At 34.3% G+C, this 25,557-nt stretch overlaps 3 protein-coding genes and 1 long non-coding RNA gene across 12 annotated transcripts; 2 read left to right on the top strand and 2 right to left on the bottom strand.

The window, feature by feature from the left end:
- Positions 1–3,654: 3,654 nt before the first annotated feature.
- LOC106441147 (probable protein phosphatase 2C 63) lies at positions 3,655–5,618 on the bottom strand. Its single transcript, XM_013882956.3, has 4 exons — positions 5,169–5,618; positions 4,721–5,082; positions 4,173–4,409; positions 3,655–4,082 (listed from the first exon to the last, which is right to left on the bottom strand). The coding sequence occupies exons 1-4, from the start codon at positions 5,428–5,430 to the stop codon at positions 3,819–3,821; spliced, it is 1,125 nt and encodes a 374-aa protein (XP_013738410.2). The 5' UTR covers positions 5,431–5,618; the 3' UTR covers positions 3,655–3,818.
- A 983-nt stretch (positions 5,619–6,601) lies between these two features.
- LOC106441148 lies at positions 6,602–10,545 on the top strand. Of its 9 annotated transcripts, XR_002663872.2 has the most exons (11): positions 6,602–6,845; positions 6,948–7,095; positions 7,322–7,432; positions 7,513–7,548; positions 7,619–7,658; positions 7,894–8,009; positions 8,134–8,276; positions 8,357–8,510; positions 8,585–9,170; positions 9,356–9,433; positions 9,534–10,047. It is a non-coding gene; the product is annotated as an uncharacterized LOC106441148 (long non-coding RNA). The 9 variants fall into 9 exon arrangements; XR_007327786.1 differs by adding an exon at positions 10,365–10,545 and having other exon boundaries at positions 8,585–10,273; XR_002663863.2 differs by having other exon boundaries at positions 8,585–8,792; positions 8,907–10,047.
- Positions 10,546–22,398: 11,853 nt separating this feature from the next.
- LOC111214336 (PXMP2/4 family protein 4) lies at positions 22,399–23,985 on the top strand. The gene is made up of 4 exons (XM_022717047.2): positions 22,399–22,894; positions 23,012–23,240; positions 23,353–23,477; positions 23,593–23,985. Exons 1-4 carry the CDS (start codon positions 22,526–22,528, stop codon positions 23,680–23,682), a joined length of 813 nt encoding a protein of 270 aa, XP_022572768.1. The 5' UTR covers positions 22,399–22,525; the 3' UTR covers positions 23,683–23,985.
- On the bottom strand, positions 23,950–25,365 carry LOC106441149. The gene is made up of 2 exons (XM_013882957.3): positions 25,219–25,365; positions 23,950–25,138 (listed from the first exon to the last, which is right to left on the bottom strand). The coding sequence occupies exon 2, from the start codon at positions 25,136–25,138 to the stop codon at positions 24,284–24,286; it is 855 nt and encodes a 284-aa protein (XP_013738411.1). The 5' UTR covers positions 25,219–25,365; the 3' UTR covers positions 23,950–24,283.
- Positions 25,366–25,557: the final 192 nt, after the last annotated feature.

The following is a 25,557-nucleotide window of genomic DNA, read 5'->3' as shown; positions in this document are numbered from 1 at the left end:
GTCCCTATAAAACTCATTATAACATCAACATCAACCTCACACTATGATGGATTGGTGAGTCTAACGTGAAGACAAAAATATAAATATTTGATTTTCAAGATAAGAAATTCAGCTTTTATTTAGTTACTCAATATATAATATCTTAAATTATTTTTTAAAAAATATACATAATTTATATATATAGATTAATCTTCCAAACTTAAACTATTATATTATATCTGAATAATGTTTTTAAATAAAAATAATTTCTGATTTAAAAAAAAATAAAAACAACAAATGGTTATTTTCAAATAATGAATGTAATTTACATTATACTATCATTTAACAAGTATTAGATACGTTTTGATATATCATTATTTTCTATTTCCGGAAAACAATAAATTGTTAAACATCAATATCATCTAGGTTAAGTATACGAACATCACAAATTCAAACATCACAAAAAATATTTACATAAACAATATTCAAAAGAATAGTTATATACTTAATATTTGAAAATCAAAGATATTTTTGCTAAAATTGTACTTACATGGCCAAGGAGATCGACCATCTTTTTACGGATCAATCGATTATTGAGCATGTGGTCGATCCAAAAATATTCTACAGTTTAATTAAATATCTAAAACATTTATTCCAACACTCAACATATAGTTTTGCTAAATATGATAAATAGATAGCCAACAAAATTACAAAAACATATTTAAATAGTAAAAAATATGTTAATTAAACGTGTTAAAGTTTAAAAACAAATTTTAATTATGACATGTATCTTAACATTTATATAAATATATATCATAACCTAAATATAAATGATTTAACAATTTAAATTAGAAAAAATAAAAAATCCCGGGCGTAGCCCGGGTTAATCCCTAGTCAGTACATAATTTTGCTCAAAAGGTTTATTATTTAGTATGTGGCACGTGCCACTCCCTTCCTACACGTGGCACCAATCTACCAATCAAAAACCAAAAATAACTTAAAAATCTCAATTAAGAAAAATAATTAGTATAAGAAACAAGTCTATAAAGTAAACCGATTAGTGGGTGTATGTTATATCAATAGCACCAATCATTACTCAAAAAAGTAAGTTTGTAGGGATTACTATTTTAGAAACCTAAAAGTTATAAGTAATATTAAAAATGTTAAAAATGACTTCATATTCCAAAGTGTTGCATAAAATATCATTTACAGTTGTGTTTTGGGTTGTATAAGCTCAGGTTAAAGCCTTGTGACACAAGGAGGTAGTGTCTTAACTTGGCAGGGAAGATGATTGGTGAAACTGATTGTGATATCAGTGGTATAAAAAACCAAAGGAGGGAAGAATCAGGTGGTTTCTGGTTTACCTACGTCAACTGAAATCTGACGTGTCGATTATAAAGAAATCTGGACATGAAGCTCAAGGTTAAAGTTCTACTCGGAAGTCTCAAGAGAATGTTTTTTTCCAGAAATGGTACATTCTTAAAGTGTAATACTTGAAGATGGCAGCAGGAGTTCTGTTCTGAATGGTCAAAATTGAGAGTAACAAAGAGGAATCTAGAGATATAGCAGAAGTGGTGCCTCAAGGTTTGACACAATTTTCTCATCCAAAGAGGAGGAATGATAATAGATGTCAAGTTGGTTCAGATGAGTGGCGTAAGGTAGTAAAGGGAAGCGCCTTGGTGGATCTTCTGGTAAAAACAGATTCGTTGCAGTGGCTGCAGTGAAAATGAGTGTGTCTTGCGGACTGAGACAATTATCAAGTTTTAAGCCATGATTAATCAATAAGGCAGTGATGTTTTAACTCTGAAAGGTGGAGCTAAGATTGAGAAATATATGAAGCTTCAAGTGGAGTTTCTGCAAGTAAATGAAGTACACGGCTACTTAAGAGGTTGAGTTGCAGGTGGAGTAATGAAGTCAGACGGCTTCAGAGGATGGTTAGCTCATGGCATGTAGGAGTTAAAAAGGAATCACTGGTTTTGATAGGCTTCATGGGTGATACAAGTCCGCAGAAGACAAAGATTCAAGGTCAGAAAGAGATTGTCTGCTTCAAAGTCAGGGTCAAAGGATAATGAAGTATGGTCATCTTAGAGAAGTTAAGCAACTGAAATGCATTCCTAATTGAATGGAAATCCAGAGAAGTCAAACTGCATTGGGTTAAGAACAAGTGAGGTTTACTTGTGTCTTTGGAGCATCACAAGAAAGGTTTTCGTCTCAGGATAACAGAGAAGTTATACTCACGTGAGGTTTATAGATATTCAAGGCATGCTTGAAGAATGAAAATGAATCAGAATGATGTACTGGTTGGGTCTGAGACAGAATGTGATGCAAACACCAAGTCTAGTGTGATTTCTCATACAAGTGAAGGTGTTAGAGGATGGCACAGCAGAGAAGAGATATCAGGGTTCTAGAGGAGATATCTTAAGGGCTGATGCAGGGTGAGTCACTACAAGATGCAGTTGGTGTGAGACATGGTGGAAAGAAGACGTCAGCAGTGAGGTTTGAGCTGTTGATGCAGGTCTGTTTGAAGATTGCTTGAGCCAGAGTTAATAGATATCACAATTCATCTTTACTCCTATATAGTTTAGATCTGATTTTAGATGGTTCAACTTTGGTTTATGTTTTCCTCTTCAGTCAACAGGGAAAATCAAAAACTTATTGCTGATATAGCAACATTGTGAGGACTACTAACAAAAAAAATTTGTTTATGTTTTTACTCTTTACCGTAACATGCTCATATACACATGCCAGTTGAAGGAGGGAGAAAGTACGGCGTGATTATGTTCAGTGGTGCTGGTACATCGGTGGAGAGTGTGGTGAGCGAGAAGATGAAGAAGCTGAGGAGTGATCTGGAGAGAGATGCGTTTAATTAGCCAGTTCTTGCATGACGTGAACCATTCTCTGAAAACATAATGGTCTTGTTTATTTTGATATAGCTGAGGAAAGCTGAGATCAAGCAACAAAATCTAGCAAACGAAAATCAAAAGCCGTTGAGCTTTAAACGATGGGAACCAAGTTTCTGTCCCTTTCAAAAATCTTCTCCGCAGATTATGGTTGAGTCAACATGTATTTCAAACCATTCTACTTAATTCCACGTCTTAACTGCCAAATAAATTCATGTGCATTTTAGTGGAATCATCTAATTCCATCGATGTATACTCAAACTTTAATTAACTGCCTTGATTCTAATTCCATTCAAGCCCCTACAATGGCATTTGTACTAACATCCAGCGGAAAAAATATTTAAAACAAATACTATGAATAGTTTGTCAAAAAATAACTGATTCTATCTAGCGTTATCATTTATATGGAAATGAAGATGAGTAAAATATTACCAAATGATTGAGAAAAATGAGGAGAAGCAAAAGAAAATGCAAAGCAGAAATGTAATTGAATCTTTTCTGTTGACATGATTGTCTTGTAGCTCTTCGTTTGATGAAGATAAAATTATATGTTTGGGTTTAGAGAAATCGTGATCAACTGATATATACTGCAAATCTATATTATTAAAACAGAAGTACAGATATAAATTCACCCTAAAATTCTTCTCTTTCACTTGTTCATTTACCACATCGAGCATTAGCAGAACTCAAACAAGGTAAACTCAAAACAAGTTTTCTTACTTCTGTATGCCAGAAGTAAGTATTGTTTGACAAAACCAAAACTGATTTGCCCAAAAAGAAAAAAAGGGTTTCGTTCATTGCTGGTAAAAGAATATACAAATCCAACTCCAATATATAACAAGAACAAACATTCTTGGTGAAAGATTAAACAAATATGTAAACAAGTTTTCTTCCCTATTTGAATCTTTTCCAAAACAACCATTTACCATAATCAGAGAGTCAGTATAACACATTGAGTAGCTGCCGTTGCTTCGCTTCATCTGAGCGTAGTGAGTAGATATCCGATGGAGCTGTGATGCCTCCTTGCTGGATCAGTTTACCATTCTTCGGTTTGTGTTGATCGAGATAAACAACAACGACGCTTATGTCGTCATGGAAATGTCTTCGAACCCCTCTGGCGATTTTCTTCATATCTCCATATCTCATTTCTCTCTTCTTTGCAGCTTCCTCAAGAGCGGCTCTTACAAGTCTTCGTGCGATCCCCTGTAGACCACAGAGAGTTAGAAATCTACAAAGTAGCTAACAGAAAAAAGAGAGACACAATAAACTTCGAGTTTAGGATGGCAAACTTACAGCTCTTGGGTGTTTGAGTACAATCTCTACGGCTGCTTCATCACTAAGATGTTCCCAGAGACCATCTGATGCAAATATGATAAACAAGTCCTGTGGCTTAAGCTTCCTTACTATAATGGAGGGTTCAGCTGTCATCGCAGGTCTCCTCAAAGGAATGGGGTTTCCATGTTGCTGAAAAACCGGATCCCTGTAAAACTCAGGCTTCTTCAAGTATACATCCCCAATTGATCTCGATACCTATAAAGAAGCACATAGATAAACGATTTAGTTAACTACATACAACGAGCTCAACATTCATGGAAAGGTCATCAACAACCACAAAACATATCTCTTCATTATCATGTAGACCTCTGACTACACTGGGAAAGAAACGTTGCAGGAGCCCCTGTGAAGGATTCCTGGAACATTACAAGCCCCCCATTTATATCAAACTTAAGTTACTCAAAACAGAAAATACACACTATCACACTACACCTTCTATGCATAGAAACTAACATATCTCACAAACAAGCAAGGAAGCAAGGAAGCAAAAGCTCTAAGTAACATACCTGAATAATGCCTTTAATCCTCCAGACTCCACGAATATACATAACAATCTGCGAATCATCAGGGTTAAGCGCCTTAACCTCCTTCCTCACTTCTTCAACAGCAACGTTATGATCAGTGGACAACCGTTCAGCTTCAGCAACCCCTGAAACAACTCTCCCAAGAACCGCTCTCGAGTCTCCAAGATTCGCAACATACAGTGTACCATTAGTTATAGCACCAAAGAGACAACAAGTCCCCACAGTAGCCATCTGCGGTTTCAACGGTAAGGATCGTTGAACCATATGGCAAAAGTCCTCCTCAGTTTCTTTAAACGCTCGCTTAATCACATCTGGAGATATTCCTCCTTCTTCCTTAGCGAACTCTGCAAATTCACATAACAAAGATCAGATTTTTTTTTTTTTTTTAAAGCAAAGTTTGAATCTTGGAATGATGAGAAGATGTGATTACTGTGGATATGAGGGAAGAGATGTCTGTTAACGAATCTAGAAGCTTCGGGTCCGCCATGGCCGTCGTGGACTCCGACGTAAGTGGCGGAGGAGGATGTGAAGACCTGACTCTGATCCTCTAGTCTCGAATTGGCTTGAACCACCGCGATCGAATACTCTCCGCCGGCGTGCGGTCTCAGCTCCGATTGCCAGAGTAAAGCATCGCCGCTCGATCTGCTTCCTGGGCACCACCGCTCGAGAGGCCGTACTAAAGCTCGCAACATCACTTACTGTTAGGGTTTTAGCTGGTTCCAAGTTCCGAGAGTGAAATTGAAATTGAAATTGAAATCGATTGGATTTGATTATTCGACGAATGTTTGATCTGATAGGCTTTTTAAGAGAATGTGTGTTGAGTTGGTGAGAGACAACCGCGTGAAGAAGAAGAAGATGAAGAATAGTATGAGAGATGAAGACTTTGGAATCTGCCGTTCCTTATATACGTCCGTAGACTACGCGTCGTTTTCCTTCTTTGCCGTGCTTTTTCAATCCTTTTTTATTTATTCAACGCGTTCTTTATTTATTTTCCACCTCCATTTGACAATTTTTCACTTGGAAAAAATAAAGTTTTGGGCGGACAAATACAAAACATAAACGTCATTTTTCTTGATATTTTAATAAATATCTTTCTTATAGAAGAATTAAGAAGTGGTCCAAACAAAATATCTACTCTGATTCAGCATCAATTTTCCATCTGCAAATCAACAGCTGCTACTTTAATAGTATACTAGTATTACCATCCCGTGCTAAGCACGGGTCAATTTTTGTTTGCATTAAAAAAATCATGCTTAATCTATTCACTTTTATTTTTATTGTTTTAATGACTGTTCTGATAAGATTAATATAATAAAAAAATATTACTAAACATGTACGTAAATATACAGTTTTTTTCTAAAAATTCCTAAGATAGTCGAAAATGCTCTGTTTATAACAAATAGATTAGTGAAATTGTCAAACCATAACAAACAAATTTGTAAAAACTATATTTGCATTATCATAGTTGTAGATAGTTGATACCTATTTTCCTTTGGTTGAGTGTTACTTTTTTTTGGTTGTTGCTGCCATTGTTTTCAATCTTTAAATTTGAAAATGCTTAACCACCTTCGAGGCTATAAAAACATAATATAGAATTTTAAAGAGTAAGAGAGAATTATTTAGAAAAGAAGTAAGGATACAATTGTTTTCAGAGAATGCTCCTTCGTTTTGTCTGTAATTTGAGTTTATCTTTTGCTTGATTGTATCTTCGCCTGATATACTTCTTTCTTGTTAAAGCTTATTTTTATTTTGTTTTCTTCCCCCTACATTTCTGATTTTATTGGATTAAAGCAAGGCAAGTAGTTCCCTAAAATAGGCAATAGAAAAAACAGATTTATAAATACTAATCTATATTATAATGGGACAGTTTAGTCTCTCCTGAAGCTATCCACGTCAGCGACTCCTTTATGTTTGTGGGTCCCATGATTCATGTCCGGTTTGGTTATCTCAGTTTGGTTTCGTTATTAAATAATAAATACATATGTTTATGATTTCTTGGGATATCGTGGAGACGAGACGTAGCTCTTCGCCTTTCAAGCGTTTATGTTCTTCTTCTTCATCCCCTGAACCGTCTTCATCATCTCCACCCCCTACAAAGTGACCTAAGGTTAAGATCGATGCCGTTATTGAATTTGTATGTTTGTTCTTGTCCGAATCTGAGTTTTTTTTCTTTTTTGGTTTCGAATCTGATTTTTGATTTTTTTAATAGCTTAGGCGGCGGCGGCGGAACCGGCGGGGTCTTCATCGGCGAGCGATGTTCTGGTTGAGAATCAAGGACCGGTTTCGGATCCTGGATCGGAATCTGGAGAGTCGGAGCTAAGGCTCAATGGGCGAAGATACTTTCTCAGTATTTTCAGGTGGGTCAAGTTTCATCAGTGATTAGTATTTTTTATTGGTTTGATCTAATACTTTTTTGTTGAAGGTTTGGTCTTTCAGTTCATGCCCAACGAGTTCAGTTGGCTTCATGTTTGGTTCTTTTATATTTTTCCGACAGAACTATGCTGTTATGTCTGAGACTTTTCTACTTCTTGACTACAATACTTCTGTGTCTAACTGTCCCAGTGTTTTTTTATGTAATTTCAGAACCCCCACACTGTATCATGAGAGGCCATGTATTCACTGTTGGACGACGGTGATTTATCTATCAAAAACCAATCTATGCCCAGCACCCTGTGTGAAATCAAACAGTCTGATGTAAGCACATCTTATTTGCCTCTTTTTGATCTCAGTTTCTTTAAGGACAAAAGTTTTTTTCTTACCTAATTATTGTGCAGCTCAGAGGTCCATCGGTTGCAACTCTGGAGATATAGGTATGTCTCACCAACTTTTTTCAGTCTCCTTTGAGAAATAGAAAGTGATAAAGTCAGGGCGTGCTATCAGATCTATCGCAAGACGGTGAATTGAGACTTCTCAAGCTCAGGTTCGACTCCTTTGGAATCTGTGTGTTCTTTGGTCTTTTAGATTTTAAGTGCGTTAAGGTGTTCATCGCTGCTTCTTGGATTAGTTGACACTTAGTGTTTAGTAGGGTACAACAATAAAGCAGAAAAAAGTTGTTGTTGTAAAGTAGACCGGAAGTTAGATTCTTTAATATGTGAATATGTGGCTATGATGTATTAAAACACTTCGGTTACATGGATAATTTGTTACATTAAAAGGAAAATCGTACGGTGATTTGGAACCTCTTCTGCAACTGAAGAAATCATAATCCCATCAGTTCAATTTTCTTACACACAATTCCCTAACAATGGGAACTTCGTAGGCGCAGCTTCTGGTGAGTAAAGTTTTCATTTTAAAAAAATGCTTTGTTCAGAAACGGAGGAATAGCAAGGGAAAATATTGACGCTTGAAATTTAAGTTCCTTGAGCACTAATGTTTGATTTTTTAATTGGCTTTAGGTAAGACCTTCCCAGCTCTTGATACACGCACAAAGGAAGTCATTGCGAACGTAGCTGAAGGCGATGCTGAAGATATCAACCGGGCAATGAAAGCTGCAAGGAAGTCCATTGATGAAGGAGCTTGGCCTAAGATGATTGCTTATGTATAATACTATATAATGTTTTTGATCTTGAAAGCTATGAAAGTTAATGTGATGTGGACTTATCTTTGTTTGAATTTCAGGAAAACTCAAAGATAGTGCTGAGATTCACATATTTGGTTGAGAAACACAGCGAAGAGCTCGCAGCTCTAGACACATGTGGCAATGGGAATACTTATGATCAAGCCAAAACCGCAGAGATTGCAATGATCGCCGGTTTGTTTTGTAACGATGCTGGTATATACAATAAAATCTTGAGAATACTATCAAATTTTCTTGCTTTTGTTGGTAAGTTTTTCTTTGATGTGTAGGAGGGGCGGATAAGATTCATGGACTAACAATTCCAGCCAATGGAAACTATCACGTCCAGACACTGCATGAACCGATATGCGTTGCTGGACAGATCATTCCATGGAACTTTCCGCTTCTGATGTTTGCTTGAAAAGTTGGTCTTGCTTTTACTTGTGGTAACACTATTGTCCTCAAAACCACTGAACAAACTCCTCTCACTGTTTTTATGTCAGTAAGCTTTTTTTTTTTGAAGTAATCAATGTTCCGTTCCTTTCACGTTCTACTTACCATTTTTGCTACTAAAATAAAAGTCTTAAGTATGTTTCTTAAAATATATGATAGGCAGGTCTTCCTCCTGGTGTTCTGAACATAGTTTCTGGATTTGGTCCAACCGCAGTGCTTCACTCACGAACAGCCAAGTTTGTTAAGTTCATTCTCACGTTTTGTTCTGACATGTGACGCATATGTGTCTTCTTTTGACGTTTCTTTCTTTTAAATTAAGAAAGTAGAGATTTACCAAAACAGAGATGATATAGTAGTTTGGTTGATTCAAAAAAATGATCGGCACGCACTGTTATCCATTGACATCACAAATCTCTGCATAAGGTAAATTTTTACTGGCACCCTAAAAATTCGATCATTTTTTTTAAATGCTTGGAGTATTTTATGTTGCTTCTCTTTCAATCTGCAAACCTTCTCTTGGGGCTGGAGGTTGTTATCTTTGAAATATATATATATATATATATATGGATGGACTTGAAACGGTGATCTTATAATTTGTTGGTATTTAGGTACTTAATAACTGTTTGACACGTTGATGACTACTTTCTAACTTTCCACTCTCTCTCAGCAACACCTCCTCAACAGAAGTAGTAACATAAGCTTTCGATGTTATCAGTATAATGTGTATGTCTGATTGTTACAACCTAGAAAGATCTCTTACACTGTGTTGTCTATTTGTTCAAGCAGGTTCCTTGGTTGTAGTGAGACGTAACCATCCATAAAGCTACTGGTGCCTACTTTTGGACTCACATCTTATAAGCTCAAAGTATCTCTGTGGAACCAAAGCAGAGCTCAAGAGGCAAGAGTGCCACAAGCTATCTTCCTTGCCACAAGCTGCAAATAATTGGCCTGAGCGTCTGCAATTTTATCAGCCGGACTACAGTTTCTTCACCTGCAACAGCCGGCTAATGAGGGAAAAAGTACAATGCTTTGATGACCATCGATTAGGCTCTGGTATTAACAAAAGACCCATTATCTGCTATTCTATCTCGGTGACGTTTGTGGAACAAGGATTTTAGGAGCACATTGTGAAGTTTGTTTGGTGTTGTAATGAAGAGATGCAAAACTTTTTGTAGTACAATTAGATTGCTGAAGTGAAACACAGCTTAGGTTATATATCAATTTGTAACAGGTTTAAGTAAAGATATTTTTTTAGCTTTGACTAATTTTGAGTGAATAGAGTAAAAAGGTACTTCTGTTACTTGAATATGCACTTTAAGGTTCCCAAGTAAATTAGACTACAACATACACTCATAAGCTACGAGGCTTTGATACATACATCAAGACAAGGGCATGACCAAGGCGTTGACAGCATTATAGACAGTGTGGAAAGACATGATATATCTTGAACGTGTCTTTGCATGTTGCTTCAAATAACTTAGGACCAGCCTCACTGATCTCTGTACTTCCTTGCTTTTGGTATGAAGGTACATTATTTTTTCTTTTGTGCTTACTGTGTGAACCTTAGCTCAAATATGCTGTTGTGTTTATTTTTTCTTATTCCACTTTTTTTTAAAGGTAAGAAATGGTGTGCAAAATATTTAAGGATGCTTTTGATGTCGATTCAGAAATCTCAAGAGGAAGAGCATTTTTATTTTTTTTCTAGGTTAGTTATTTTGTACGTTTCACAATAAGTACAAGTCGTTAGAGCTAATGGTTACAGAGAGGCCTTCAATCGCTTACCACAAAAAACTGATATGTTATCTGCCTCCTTTATCACATCTTGGAAAATCAATGACAACAAAATAAAAACTTCACAAACACGTCAACACATCACAATGAGATAAGAGTAACAACGTCCATGACCCCGCGCTTGCGCGGGGATAGAGCCCCTAGTTTTATAAATAAAAGAGTTAGAGATACTTATTGTTACCTGACAACGCTTTAAAACAGGAGTAGACTCAACACTCAGATGCCATTTTCAAGCTGAAACAAATAATAAAAGAATATGACTTGTATGGATTTTCTTGCATCTGTCGAATATCTGAAAGAGAAAAAAGAAAAATAAGAAGCAATGTAGAAGAAGAGATATGAAGAAGGTATAGAGGCAGTTTTAAATCGTGGATCATATTTTTGAACGTGGTGATTATAATGGGAATTTTTTTAGGAATGTAGGTATTTGAACTCACTGAAAACTCGGGACTTGAATGTGATTTTTAGAAAGATAATTTTGTATCAATATTTGTTTTTAAATTTTTTTGCCACATGTCATATTCTGATTAGTCAGGTGACTTGTGCTTTAGTATATAAAGGATTGTAAAGAAATATATACATATCTATAATGTTTTATTTTAGAGTAACATACTAATTACGTTTATATGAAATTTACGCCGTCAATGTTCAAAGGTTATTTATATAAAAAAACATGCCTTTGTAAAACTAAATTCATGTCTAAGAGTATGTAAATAATCAAAGTTAAATCGTGGAAGAAACTACATTAAATTAATTAGCGAGCATATGAATTGTTCAGGAGGATAAGAGATTCAAAGGCGTGTCTCATTGACTTATTTCATTACAAGTTACAGGCAGTTCTATAAGTAAATTATATTTTGTATTCTTTTGTCAACCAATGGATATATTAGTAGGGAAATGTTGTAATAAGAGAATGAGTAACGGTGAGTAAAGCTGTAACCAACGTGTAAGCTGATATATACTTGCATGTCGGCGAATAGAAATGGATAACTATTGAATTCATTTTCTGGCTAATCTACTCATCTTAGGGTTGTATTTAGACTAATCTACATTTGGTTCACCACGTTATATACTGTTTCCAGCATACTGGTCAAACGCTTCGTGTGTTTGTTCTATAGAATTGATCAAACTTGTGAATGTAGTTGTACTGATTAGTGTTAATTTAATAGCAAGTTGGACCATTTATTCTATTAATTACAAAGAAGTTGTCTCATTGTAATTAAGAAACTGACGTGGACGGACAGTATGATGTGGGTATATTAATTAATCTTGTTTTATCATCACGTTAGAGCATCTCCAACCCACCTCTATAATAGAGATCTCTAAAATAGAGGAAAAAATAGAGATGGTGTTTTTGCTCCAATGTGTTCCTCTATAATAGAGGAATGCTATATTTGCCTCTATAAATAGAGGAAACCAATTTTTTCCTCTATATTTAGGGGAAAAAATAGCATTCCTCTATTTATAGAGGCAAATATAGCATTCCTCTATTATAGAGGAACACATTGGAGCAAAAACACCATCTCTATTTTTTTCTCTATTTTAGAGATCTCTATTATAGATGTGGGTTAGAGCTTCCAGAATAAGAAAGATATTATAGCTTCTGGTCAAACTCTATGTTTGTCATGTAGAACTGATCAAAATAGTGAATTTATAGAGGTTATATTGTACTTTAACTATTTTCATCGATCATTAATTTATAGAGATTCTACTGTATTTTAATTACTTTTATATATTTCCAAGTATTTTGAACAACTTAAAAATATCTTATATATTTTGTATATTATTTTAGATATTAAATATGAAAATAATTAATATATGTAAGCATATAAATCTGGTTCGAGTATTTTTGGATATCCAAAATATTTTGGTTTGGATCAGGTTTCGTTCTGGTTCTCTAGATACTAAAATTTTGAACATATTCGAATATCTAACCAATTTTGTTAAAGTTCAGTACTATTTTTTCAGATTAGATTTGGTTCAGTTTTTTTATATTCAAAGTTTTTTCCCAAACCTATATTTTTTATTGTAACCAAATTTTAATCGAAAGTGATGATAGTTCATATTGATTCTGGGTATGCCACAATTAAACCAAAACACATTATTCTATATACGTATCCATTTATTTAATCATTAAAATTTGTTCTATGCCCATTTAAGGAAAACAGTGGGCCGAAAACAAAAGAAAACTTTATATTTTCAGATTTTCAATTGACACTTCTAAATTATCCTATGTCGGTGTTGTGATGAAAAAAAGGGGATAGGGTTAGGAAAGAAATTTTGTTGTGCAATCCATATTCTCGCTAGATGATTTCAATAGCATCTACACAAATCTTCATTGTATCGATCTTTTATAAGATTATTGAAAAATATTAATTAATAAAATCTTATAGTACTATAGTAATCAATTGTTTCAGTTAATATATATGGGATTACAGTAATCACATAAATCAAAACAATACTTCTTGTTAATTTGCAACATTTTTATGGTAAATAAATCAGAGTAATCACTTTATTTATTTTATATGATATATAATTAAATTTCAATGGTATTGGCATAGATATATAGTATATTTTAATATAAATATTTATTATTAAGACTTTCTAATTATATGATTTTATTAAGATTTGTATATTTGCTGTAAAAAAAAAAATTCTAAACCATTAATCTCAAAATTTTCGATATGATATTTTCTAATGCAAATTGCAAAATTAAAATATTTATGTATTTTTATATTGTACATAGTTTAATTTAACTTATAATATATATAATATTAAGATCACAATATTTTTTCAATGCAAAATTTTAAATTAACATATAATTTCTATATTTTTATATAGTCGATAATTTAATTTAAATGATATATATATAATATGAATATCTATTAATGAAAGTTCATATTCATACGAGTTATGAACATTTGTATTTTGCTTAAACAAAAAAAAAAACAAATAAACCATTGATCACAAAAAAACAAAAAATAACCTTTTAGTTACATCAATTCTTCGAATTTGTTCATTCAGCAACGAAATATTTCTGGAGTGTTAATGAATTCAGAAGTCATTGATTACAAGTTTATGCAGTGTTTTGAAATCCGACCCGGACCCGCGGTTGAACCGGTAAACCCGGTGACTCAGAAAAAATCTGGTTTGAGTTTTGTGAAAACCCAATATTTAGAAACCCACAAAAACCTGCAAAAACCCGGTAAAACCCGGAATCCGGTACCGGTTGAACCATCAGTCGAACTAATAAATAACTTTTACTTCTTCTTTTTTAGTTTTTAATTTTGTTTTATATTATAAGTTTCTAATTAAGAAGTTAGGTACTGACAAAAAAAAGTTATGTTTTTTTTTTCAGTTTTATATTTGTGATTTTTAAATTTTAATGAAGATTTCACTATGTCATCTAAGTGAATTGGTAGATATAACCAAAATTAGTTGATGTTATTTGGTGTTAGTTTATTTTCGTTATTGATAATTTATTATAATGATCTTTTACTTTTGGTTTATTTTGTATTTGTAGTTTAATTTATTATTCACATTATATATTTAAATATTTATGATTTATAAATTCATGTTTTGATTTATTTTAGATGTCATAACTTTTACTTAGAGAAAATTTTAAATAGTCTAAACTATTGTTTTGATATTTTGTATGTCAAATGAAAATAAAAATATAAAAACTAAAGTTAAGTATTTTCTAAATGTTTTTAAACATAAAATATATACATTCCTTACTATTATTTTATGTTTTAAAAAAATTAGAAAATATTAAACTTTAGTTTCTATATTTTTATTTACATAGCTGGTATATTATTATATAATAAAATTAATTTATTTATTAATCTGCGGTTCACCCACGGTCGACCCAGTGACCCATCAACCCGGTAAACTGTCCGGTTCAGTGTCCGGGTCGGTTTTAAAAACATTGAGTTTATGGTAATCAATGGAGTGTGAATGAGGGGATAGTGTCTGTTCACTGAAGGAATCATTTCTCATAGTGTGTGTATTACGACATTGTAAGTGGAACATGCACTGCCTCAACGGTACAACCATGTGTTCACTAAAGAGAAGTTCGAGACAACACCGGTTCGCACTCAGGTGTCTGAGTTAAGGGAGTTTATGTGTCTGAGTTTTGCTTGAATATTAAGTCTTCTTTTAACTTGGCTTATTCAAAGTATAACAGAAGAGACTTTGTTTGTTTGTGGTTCTGTCTCTACCCCTCAATGTATAACAGAAGAGACTTTGTTTGTTTGAAGGTTCTTTTTGTTTTTTGTTTGCGGTGGTCTTGTTCATCTTGTCATAATGGGTTGGTTCTTATTTCTCACACTTGAGGGGATGTGAACCTATATCATCGTGGATAGAAAAATTTACCGTCCTAATTTTGGAATATGATTTATATATATGATTCAACATTTTTGGTCTTTTTTTCCTTAGTAAACGATGCAAGCATTAGTTTATAAAGCATGTCAAATGCGAATAGAGACTCTAGCCAACATAACATTTGTATATAAAAATTGAGGTGGAAATTGTGAAATCACCAAAAGTTTGAAAGTTATTGGTGGTGGTCAGAGAAACATTAATGATGGGTTATATATACACTTTCTGCTTGGAAGTAGCATGGGACTGGAGAAATAGTGGCATCCACCTTTTTTGAGCAATGAAGTCCAAAAAAAAGAAAAGAAAAAAGAATATGAAATATATGAAGTTATTCAGAGCTTTAACGTCTCCTTCTCAGTTACAAGATATGAAAAATGCTTCAACCATTTTAATACTTTGTTGAATCCTACATTCTACCTAATTTTGATCAGTTTACAACCGGTCCACTAACAATGTTAAACGCTAATAACTTTTAATCTTTAATTTTGATCAGTCAAGCTCTCTTGCAAAAAGTTTTCTTACCGAAAACTGCCTTATAATATTACAAGGGGCTCTCATATTACAATAGTAGACCAAGACAGAAGACTTGAGACATAGAGGTCAACGTCAACCAACACGTGTAGTGTGGAAAAACAAGCACAAACGTGTCTCTCTTCCTTCAAAATTCATTTCTCTTCATTATATTTCAGCCGAGGCCTTGTTTTCGTACGCCACAGTCTCTCGGGAAAGTAAAGGAAACAGGAGTCTCTCCTCATTCATTGATCTCCGGTTTCTGCTCTTCCTCTTCTTCCACGGCGTCGTTTGTGAAGACATGATTCATGGGATGGTATCTTATCTTGGCATGTTAAAAACACGGCCGGTTCTGACTAAATCCGTCACGTCGTCGCTTATTTACATAGCCGTGATTTGTGTAAGTTTCATGAATCTGGTGGCTGGTTAATCTTAGGTCCTACACTTCACTACAGGTTCAATCTTCCCGAAGCGAGATTTGATCACTACGTTTAAGAAAATGGCCATGGGACAGACGGTATATGGTCCTACCATGAACGTTATTTTCTTCTCACTGAATGCAGCCACTACAAGGTAAGCTTGATATGGATTATTGATCAGTTTGTTTGATGGGGATTGATGTTAATTTTGATTCTCTCTATAGATTTCAAAGTAAAATATAAAGGAAATAAGAATGTATTTGCGTTTATACTTGCTTTATTTCCCCCAAAAAATAATTCAAGTTCTTTCAACTGTAAGAAGTAAGACAAAGAACTACACAAAATGCATCAATCTAACATCATATTTAGGACTTGATTGCTATATATTTGGTCACATGGGTAGAACCAAGAAAACTGAGAACTGGAGACTAATCTAAGTTTGATGTCGTGCTAGACCAGAGCAGACTTGCAACAACTTTACCTCCCAGCTTTTCCACCTTTATCTCCTCTGTGAACAGCGTAGCAACACCTTGAATTTCCACCGTTTTGTTCCTGCTAAATGCTAAAAGATTTCCAGCACCAGAGACAGCTGTATAAAGAATCTGCTTAGCAAGAATACTATATCCATCCACGAGTGAAAACTTATTATTCTCTTCATCATAACAATGAATATGTCTCAAATACACTCTCACTATCAGGCCTCCACCAATGAGGAGTGTTTGTGTTGAAAACAGAAGGAGCCAGATGAGACGTCTGAGAACTCCATGAACTTTTTTTCAAGTTGAACAGTTGTTTGCTGCCATGTCAATCTCCAATTGAAAACAACCAAACGAACCAAGAAATCTAACTCGATGCTGATCTTGATCAACGACTACATCCAATGTTGATTGAGAACAAACTATAGTATCTACTACTATTCCTCCCACCTTCTTGAGCTTGATCTCTTCGGTCCCCAACGTCACATCATGATTTGCAAATTTTCTTTTCCTACTAATTTGGCCAACAACGAGTAGATTACCTTCACCTAACATTGTTCCATGAAGAATCTAATTCCTAATATTATTGTTTCCTTGGACTATTAAGAACCAATTCCTATCATAACAAATATATGAAATCAATGTTAAGATTCGAAGAAGAGTGTGTGTGAATAGTGCATCTAGTTTGCAGTTGATGAAAATAAAATGGAGTTAGTAAAAAATGTAAGTTCCTACTATCAAATTTTGACCATACCACTATTCTGACAAGTCCTTTTTCCTTTTAACTAGATCCTTTTTCCGCGCTACGCGCGGATAATATATTTAAATTTGTTACATTTATCATTTTTATTTGTATGTAAATTTTTCTATATTAAATTATATATAACTAATTTTTAAATTTGATTTTTTTAATATTTTTAGTTTGAAGTAAATATTTCTATTATATGTAACACAATTCACTAATAAAATATGAAGAATCAAGTCCGAGATTTTAGAGTTATGTAAAAAAAATATAATTATGTATAGAACACAAATTATCTTAGTTTAAAAGATCGGAATCTCATCTCGAATAAATTTACGAAAAGAAAAAGTACTCCAATAACCTACTTAAAATATAAAACCTCCTTTTAAAAAAAAGTGTACTTAATAATATTTTTTAACGTGTAATAGTTGAAAACTGACAATTGAATAACGATCTAGAATATTATTTTAATATATCTAATGTAAAATATTAATTGTAATAAACAAATTTTGAATTTTGTAATATTACATGAATTAGAAGTCTTTAAAATCTAAAATCTATTTTATTAACATACTATATTTTTTATTCATTTATCATTTTGACGTTACAAAATATTGCTTTATTTTTATTTGTATATCTTTTTTAATAATTTAGTTTCTTTTTAAGTAATTTTAAAATTATCAAGAATATAATATATTTAAAATTATTTATTTAAATATATCCAAATATGATGTCTCATTTTTATGTGTGTTTGCGTTGAGCATATTTAATTTGTAATTTGTATATTTAATAACACCTTATTGCGTGTCGTTCTATGGTTTTAATAAATGTGTTGTCATCTCATTTCTATTACTACTAACATGTTTTTTTAGTGATCAGTGATCATGTATTTTTAACGTTATGTATTATATTTTATTGTATATTTTTTAACTCTTCGTGCTGGCACTTTTTCTAGAATCATTTTAATTAGATAATAGGTTTCAAGATGTAAATAAAACTGTGTATGTTGTAAATTTAGACTTTTTAGTGTAGCTGAGTACTATCAATTATGGAAATTATATTATGATTTTATTATACTAAATCTTTTTTCTGTGTATTTTTTGTTTTATTTTGTATTTTTACAATTTTATTGCAATGTTCTTTAAATGCTGAGAATTGATATTTCCAATTTTTGTTTCATATACCTTAAAAGTCTCCGGTTGATTTTTGTTTGTTTTCTTTCTCCAATTATAATGTACAGTTCGACTGTTTCTTCTTTTTTTTGGATCAAACTACTAATATCATCAGATAGAAAAGCTTAAACTCTAAGAATTGAGTGAGTATTTGTACTAGAGAAAACTGATTTAACCAATAATATAGTGAGATATTATAATATTAGAAGGTATGGAAACTCTTCTATGTTGTCTTATTCTGGACATAATTAAGTTGTTGTCAATTGATTCTATATTTGTGATAACTGGAAATACATCTTTATGCCTTCCTTACATCATCCTTAATTGGTTTAAGGTTCGAGTATTTCTAATATACTGAGAGTAACATAAAATTAGATGTTGATTATCTCCTCCCAATTAGGAATGCACAGAATGAGAGAAATTCAAGATGAGACCAGTTTACAATTTTGTCATCATATCTATATAGAGTTAGTTTATAGATTACTCTATATGTTTCAAAATGTAATCAATTTTAATTAAAATATGAAATATTTAAAAGTTATTACTTTAGAAATCTGTCATTTAATATATAAATTTAATCAATTACACAGTAATTTACATAATTTAATTGGCTACACAATATCCAATAAATATAAAGTTACATTGACATATAAAAACAATTTATATAGTGAAACAAAAAATACTTTTAAACCATTATATTATAAAACAAAGAGAATATTCAAATTATATTGAACATTAGAATAGTAAAAATCAGAAAAGCTGTAATCTCAACGTCGATCATTTACGTTGGTTATGTTATTAACTTTGAAGATAACGTGAATGATCAAGAACAAAAAGATTAATTTTAGCTTCAGTCTTTTTTTTTTAATCATTTTACCAAAAAGAAAAAAATAACAAGAAGATGACTAATAAAAAAAAAATATAAACAGAGTACTGTAAAAAGGTGTTGATCACAATAGCAAACAATATAGTCTCAAAAATAGTCAACTTTATATTAAATATTAGTCAAAAATAATAAAATATATAATATTAATAAATTTCATTTTAAATATAATTTAACTTTTAAAAAATTTATCATTGCACATGGTGCAGAAAAACACCTAGTATTATTTGAATTTCAAAAACTATCTCATGCACTAACTTTTTGTGACAAATCAAATTTAAGGAACTGGGCAAGAGGGATGTGGAGAGGTACAAAGAATCTTCACTTGATGAGTTATAATGGAGCATTGAAGTGCCATTGTTGTAGTTGTAGGAGTTACACCGGTGAAGTTGGGTAGACGAACAGATTTGGAGTCGCTGGAGACGTCTGAGGCAAGTAGGCTAAAGAAAAGGAAGCTATAAGTTATACAATGGGTTGACTATTTTGATGGTTTTGGATAGTTTGAGACTCATCATCTAAACATTCGCGATGACGTGGTAGTTTGATTGGTAGAGAATATTTTATCCTATGTGGCACTCTTAAGAAGCCTCAAAATTAGTAGCTTTTATATAGTAGGATGTTTCTTAGCGAATTGTTTTTTTTTCTATACCTTCTGCAATTATTTTTGGGTAAAATATGCGATTTATATGGCGACATTTAAGAATCAAATTTTGGTGGTAAGCAAACCTGGATTAGTAAATCTAAACCTTTTATATTATTATTATTTTGTCGATAATACATCTCTTAGCATTTTACAGCAAAGTAAGTACCCTCAAAAGCTAAACACATGAAAGATGGTTAAGGATTGTTATGTGAAAATCAAGCAGAGCCAAACACTAAAACTATCACGACTTTTTAGCGCTTTGCCCAAAAAGAAACGAATTGAAATACACGGGTATAGATGAGAACCATATATACATATTCAAGGTTTCTAATAAAAAGAAAAATACTTACTGACATCAACTGCTGTTAGTTTTGTTATTGTTTTTTTCTTGCCATCTTTTATTTATAAAAGGCCGAAGCTCAGAGAGTACAAGACCGAAGCCCATATTACACATAACAACATAAAGCCCACAAACATAAGGGCAGTACAGAGAAGACGAAATAGGCCTAAAACCCAAAACGAGAAAATCCGAACGATTTCAGGTCCACGCGTCAAGAGCCACAGACACGTGTTAAGATCCTCACCAACGAGGAGACACGTGTCCCTTCCACTCATCTTGACCGTCACCGCTTCGAGTCAACACCGGAACACGACCAAAACCCTCGTTTCGTCGGAGCCACCAGAACCTAGAACACACACTTCCTTCACCTGAGCTCATTTTTACGAAGAGCATCCATCAAAACTGTTTCGAGATCTCATCCCGAGCTTTCAAACACCACTGACGAGTTTAAATCAACAAACCATCCCTTATCTTCACCACCAAACAGCTTCGTCTTCAAAGGGTAAAAGACGATAGGACTGTAGACAAAAGCGGGCAGCACAGAGCATAAAGAGCCTCCATCTCCGGAATCATAAGCCGGCGCCGATGGATCTGATGAAGCCTCCATCACCCGGAACAAAAAAAAAACGATCGGAAACTCAAGAAAAAAACAGAGGGCGAACTAGATATGCATGTAGAAATCAAAAGAAAACCGGACCGACGGTGGCTGTGGAAGTCCACGCCGTCGGCCGGAAAACCCTATTTACGGCTGGAGATCTAGAGAGAAGTAAGAGGTTTTTTCCTAGAGAGAGGTTTTTATGTTAATGTTGTCTATTAGTTTTGTTATTGTTTAGCATCTACTTCCAATGTTTTTTTTGGTTAATATATTTATATATAAATAAGAGTGAACAAAAGAGGTTTAGTGACTGGGCTTAGGTTATTGGGCTTCGCTTCAATCACATTTTGGACTTCTTACTTTTTAGTGAAAGTTTGGTCAAACCAAAAAATACGCCAACAAGTGGCTCAAATGTGGGAATGTCGTAGTAACAGGTGGCGGCTGCTAAAGTTAGTGTCACAGAGTAAAGTTGTACGTGTCAGAGACCATGATATCGACGGAGCCAATGTGAACCCGACTTTTAGACAGCCAAGAAACTACACAACCTAAAAATAGTTTGGGGACGTTTGGTTTTTGACCCGTCCAACTTTTCTGGATCACGCGCTTTGCAGGATGCATCATGCAATTTACACTCAACATTAGGGGTGGGTATTTTACCCAATATCCGAAGTGATATCCGAACCCGATCCAAAAAACCTGAACCGAAATCCAAACCGAAGTAGTAGAATATCCGAATGGGTATTAAATTAGAAAAAATTGGATATCCGAACTCGAACGGGTAATATCCAAAATCGAATAGATATCCAAAAATAACCGAACATATGTATAATTAATCTTATATTTATAATTTACATCTCTCATTTTATATAAAATATTTATATTCATACTATACATATTTTAAGTTCATATAATATATATATAATTACGGAGAAAATGATTTGGTACTCACTTAATAATGCATATCAAATTTTTTATTTCAAGAATTAACAAAACGTTACATCCAAATTTTTTGAAAAATAATCAAATTAATGTTTTTTAGTTTCAAAATGTTATGTTCAGATCTATTAACTATTCAATCTATTAAAAATAAAAAAATTAGTTAAGGGAAAGTTATATTTTTAAATACTTTGAGAAATGAAAATTTAACTTTGTTTTTTTTTAAATCTAAATATCTGAATCCGATCCGAAATAACCGAATCCGAACTAAAAGTATCCGAACTCGATCCGAAGTACAGAAATACCCGAACTGGTTCTATACCTCTATACCAAAATATCCGAAAATCTGACATACCCGACCCGAACGGATACCTAAACGCCTATCCCTACTCAACATAGCTATTTTTGTTGTGAATTTTTTATTAGGTACAATTTTCTCTAATGAACTCACGTCGTTTTCATATTTCATTATACCAAAAGACCAATAACAAAAGGCGATTATTCAGACAAGCGAATGAAAAACTAAATTTAGGATGGACTTATCGAATATATTGAGTTGCTAATCAATGTGTTGTCTTGTCATATGATAAAATAATCGATGATTGTGTATATGAAAATATTGATGGCGTCATTTTCTGTTGGAAAAGATCTCGGAAACTCCTCAACGTCTCTAGAAAAATGCAGTATAATATAGTATTTATTAAGAATAATTATGGACTTATGGTATAAGGCGCGAGTAGAAGTACATATAATATACTCGCGAAAATATTGCATCTGATTAACTCTTTTTCTTTATTACAAAACAGAGAGCTCTGTTCTATTTCTTCTTCTCCTCCTCCGCCGTTATATATAAAACCCTTCCCCGAAACCCTCGGAGCTACATCACGAGCAATGACCGGCGCATTGTTCAGAAACGCTGCCTCCGACGCCGCTCGGATCTTACGTTCACACCGAACGTCCACGGCGAATCCTCTCGGAAAGCTCGATCTTTTACCACGAGGAGGAGACGTCCGGCGATTTCAACCGAGGCCTTATTTTCGTACGCCGCAGCTTCTCGGGAGATCAAAGGAAGGCAGAGTCCCTCCTCGTTCGTTGATCTCCTGTTTCTGCTCTTCCTCTTCTTCCTCGACAGCCTCTACGGCGTCGTTTGTGAAGACAGGGTTCATGGGATGGTATATGAGCATGTTGAAAACACGGCCGGTTCTGACTAAGTCCGTCACGTCTTCTCTTATCTACATAGCCGCTGATTTGTCTTCACAGGTAAGCTTAGTTAGCTACGTTTCTTTGTGTTTGACTGTTTGTGTTGTTGTTGTGATTCTTGGCTTATTGAATAATGGGACTTTGGAGAGTTAATGACTTTTGGATGTTTTCACACAGTCAATTCCTCAAGCTTCTTCTGAGTCTTATGACTTTGTAAGAACAGCAAGGATGGCAGGGTATGGGTTACTGATCTTAGGTCCTACGCTTCACTATTGGTTCAATCTTATGTCAAGACTCTTCCCGAAGCGAGATCTGATCACCACGTTTAAGAAAATGGCCATGGGACAGACGGTTTATGGTCCTACAATGAATGTTATTTTCTTCTCATTGAATGCAGCCCTACAAGGTAACCTTTCAAATAACTGAGCAGTTTGTTTGCTGTTGGTTTCGTTCTTGAATTGTGATTGTTGGTTAATTATGATCCTAGGCTTGTCTTAATATTCAATTTATTTTCTTAGGTGAAAACGGATCAGAGATAATTGCTAGGTTGAAAAGAGATTTACTTCCCACGATGATGAACGGTGTCATGTATTGGCCTATGTGTGATTTTATTACATTCAAGTTCTTTCCAGTTCATTTACAGGTAACTTACCACTTCATCTGTTTTGGTTCAAGAAAATCATTTTATTATCTTCATGCTGTCTTATCTGGAGTTTGTGTACTAAATAACTCGATGATGGGTTTCTTCTTGTCTGCAGCCACTTGTGAGCAACTCGTTTTCGTATCTGTGGACAATCTACATAACTTACATGGCAGGACGTGAGAAACCAACTGCCATTGCTAGTTGAAACAGCTCTGTTGCAAACCCTTCTCACACGCCCAACTTTTATCTATATGGAGAATTCAATTATGTTAGTCAAAAAGGAAGGAAGGAAGCAGAGCCTTCTTCTACATTCTTTGGTTTTTCTCTGAAGATTTCAGAGTAAATGTAAAGACTTTGAAGAACACAGCATTTGGATATCACTCTTAGATTTAACCAGCTTGGCGTTCATACTTTTATGTAATAGTTGGTGACATGTATGCTTCTTAGCTACTATCAACTTTGACCATACATATCAAACAAAAAAGTGAAATGTTCCTTTCTGCTTTCATTATTAAATTTTGTTACATCAGAGGGCAAAGAAAGGAAAAGAAAAAGAAAAAAAAGAGTCAAACAACAAGGCGTCTACTTTAAAACCTCTACTTGAATCTCACTCTGCTACATGAACTTGTACAACACCAGAGACCCAACTTCTTCTCTTCAAAGCTTGTAAACTTGAACCATCTAAACAACTTTTTACTTTCCAATGGACTAAAACAACAAACCCAATTATAGGTTCAGGTAATAGCTAATGAGTTGTATCAAATGCTATGTATAGTAACCTAATCTATGTCCCTTCTGCTAACTCTTTACTCGTCTAAAGCACGCGAACATATCTTCTCCAGCAGTATAGGCCATTCTTCTCCAAGAACCTGTGGATTCAACTCCATACCAGCACGAAAATCAGACATAGACACACACGAAGAAACCCGTCTCCTTTGCTGTCCATTCCCACCGCATCGGGCACTAGCCAAACTCAAACAAGGCTCAATCAACCTCCTGATAAACACATCAAGCCCACTATTAAGAAGACTAACAGAGTCCATAGACACCTTAACCCCTTCCATCTCCAACCTGCTCCTCAGCGTCCTCGTATCCGGCAACTCACCGCTGCTCTGACAAGTGTTAAAACCACTACACGACACAGCCTTCCTCCTGAGACTCATACCAACGCCGAGAGGAGCAGTCACACTCTGACTCCTCCCAGCAACCTGCTCGACCTCTTCCCCTTCCTCAACTTCCAAAGGAGGTCTGCTCCCTAGAGACATCAACTCAGTAGCACTCGTGGTGGTAGTAGTAACACTCTGAGGCTTCCCAAGCGGACCAAGAGGACTCGGCCTGTCTCTAAACTTCCTACGGATGCTCTGTTTCCCATTGCTCAACCTACCAAAGCTCCCACCTTTCTTCACGTACCTCGAAGGAGGCGACTTGGCGACGGTAGCGTTCTTGATTAGGGAGCGTATGAGACGGTTGTGGAGAGAGAGGTGTTGCCTGCCGATGGTTTTGAGACAGAGCTTGTCGAACTCGGGCTTGGTGATCCTCGCGGCGAAGAAACGCCCGAGCTGGTGGAAGTAACTGTCGGCTCTTTGGGTTCCGATTTGCCGGTAGATTAGGGATTTGATCTCCGATGTATCGGACCGGGAAGGGTTTTGATCGGATCCCATCTGTAGATGGAGCGAACCAAGAATTAGATTGAAGTAAGACTCAATTCAAGATCTTGATAACCTCAATTGTGAAGGCGTACCTGGAGATTCGGAGAAGGAAGTAAAAGGGGATCTCTTTAATCTCCTCAAAGTCTTCTCCTTTGTGCTTTTTGTTTAGTTCGTTGTTTCGCCGGGTTCTTGTTCGTACGTGAGAAAGTGGGAACTAAAGACCATCCCACACGTGCGAGTTTTTTTTTTTTTGGGCACTTTGGACAATTCTACACGTGTTAGTTATTTTATTTTTTGGAAGGGAAATAGCTTCTTGTATAGAGTTCGTAATCCCATGATGATTGATGGGTGATTAAGTTAATTCTTCTTATGTTTTAAGTGATTTTCAGATGTATTTGTTTGATAATTGATGATGAGTAGTTAAGTTAAAT

Source organism: Brassica napus, chromosome A3 (assembly GCF_020379485.1).
Source record: "Brassica napus cultivar Da-Ae chromosome A3, Da-Ae, whole genome shotgun sequence".
Lineage (NCBI taxonomy): Eukaryota > Viridiplantae > Streptophyta > Magnoliopsida > Brassicales > Brassicaceae > Brassica > Brassica napus.
The sequence above is the reverse complement of the archived record's forward strand: the minus strand, read 5'-3'. Positions and strand labels throughout refer to the sequence as shown.

Excerpts from the sequence above, each read along its gene's own strand:
- LOC106441147 (XM_013882956.3), bottom strand. The coding sequence starts at position 5,430 with ATGTTGCGAGCTTTAGTACGGCCTCTCGAGCGGTGGTGCCCAGGAAGC. Across the intron at positions 4,410-4,720 it reads GGATTAAAGGCATTATTCAG|GTATCGAGATCAATTGGGGA; the intron begins GTATGTTACTTA and ends GCTTCTTTATAG. Across the intron at positions 4,083-4,172 it reads TACTCAAACACCCAAGAGCT|GGGATCGCACGAAGACTTGT; the intron begins GTAAGTTTGCCA and ends TGTGGTCTACAG.
- LOC111214336 (XM_022717047.2), top strand. The coding sequence starts at position 22,526 with ATGACCGGCGCATTGTTCAGAAACGCTGCCTCCGACGCCGCTCGGATC. Across the intron at positions 23,241-23,352 it reads ATTGAATGCAGCCCTACAAG|GTGAAAACGGATCAGAGATA; the intron begins GTAACCTTTCAA and ends TTATTTTCTTAG. Across the intron at positions 23,478-23,592 it reads TCTTTCCAGTTCATTTACAG|CCACTTGTGAGCAACTCGTT; the intron begins GTAACTTACCAC and ends TCTTGTCTGCAG.
- LOC106441149 (XM_013882957.3), bottom strand. The coding sequence starts at position 25,138 with ATGGGATCCGATCAAAACCCTTCCCGGTCCGATACATCGGAGATCAAA.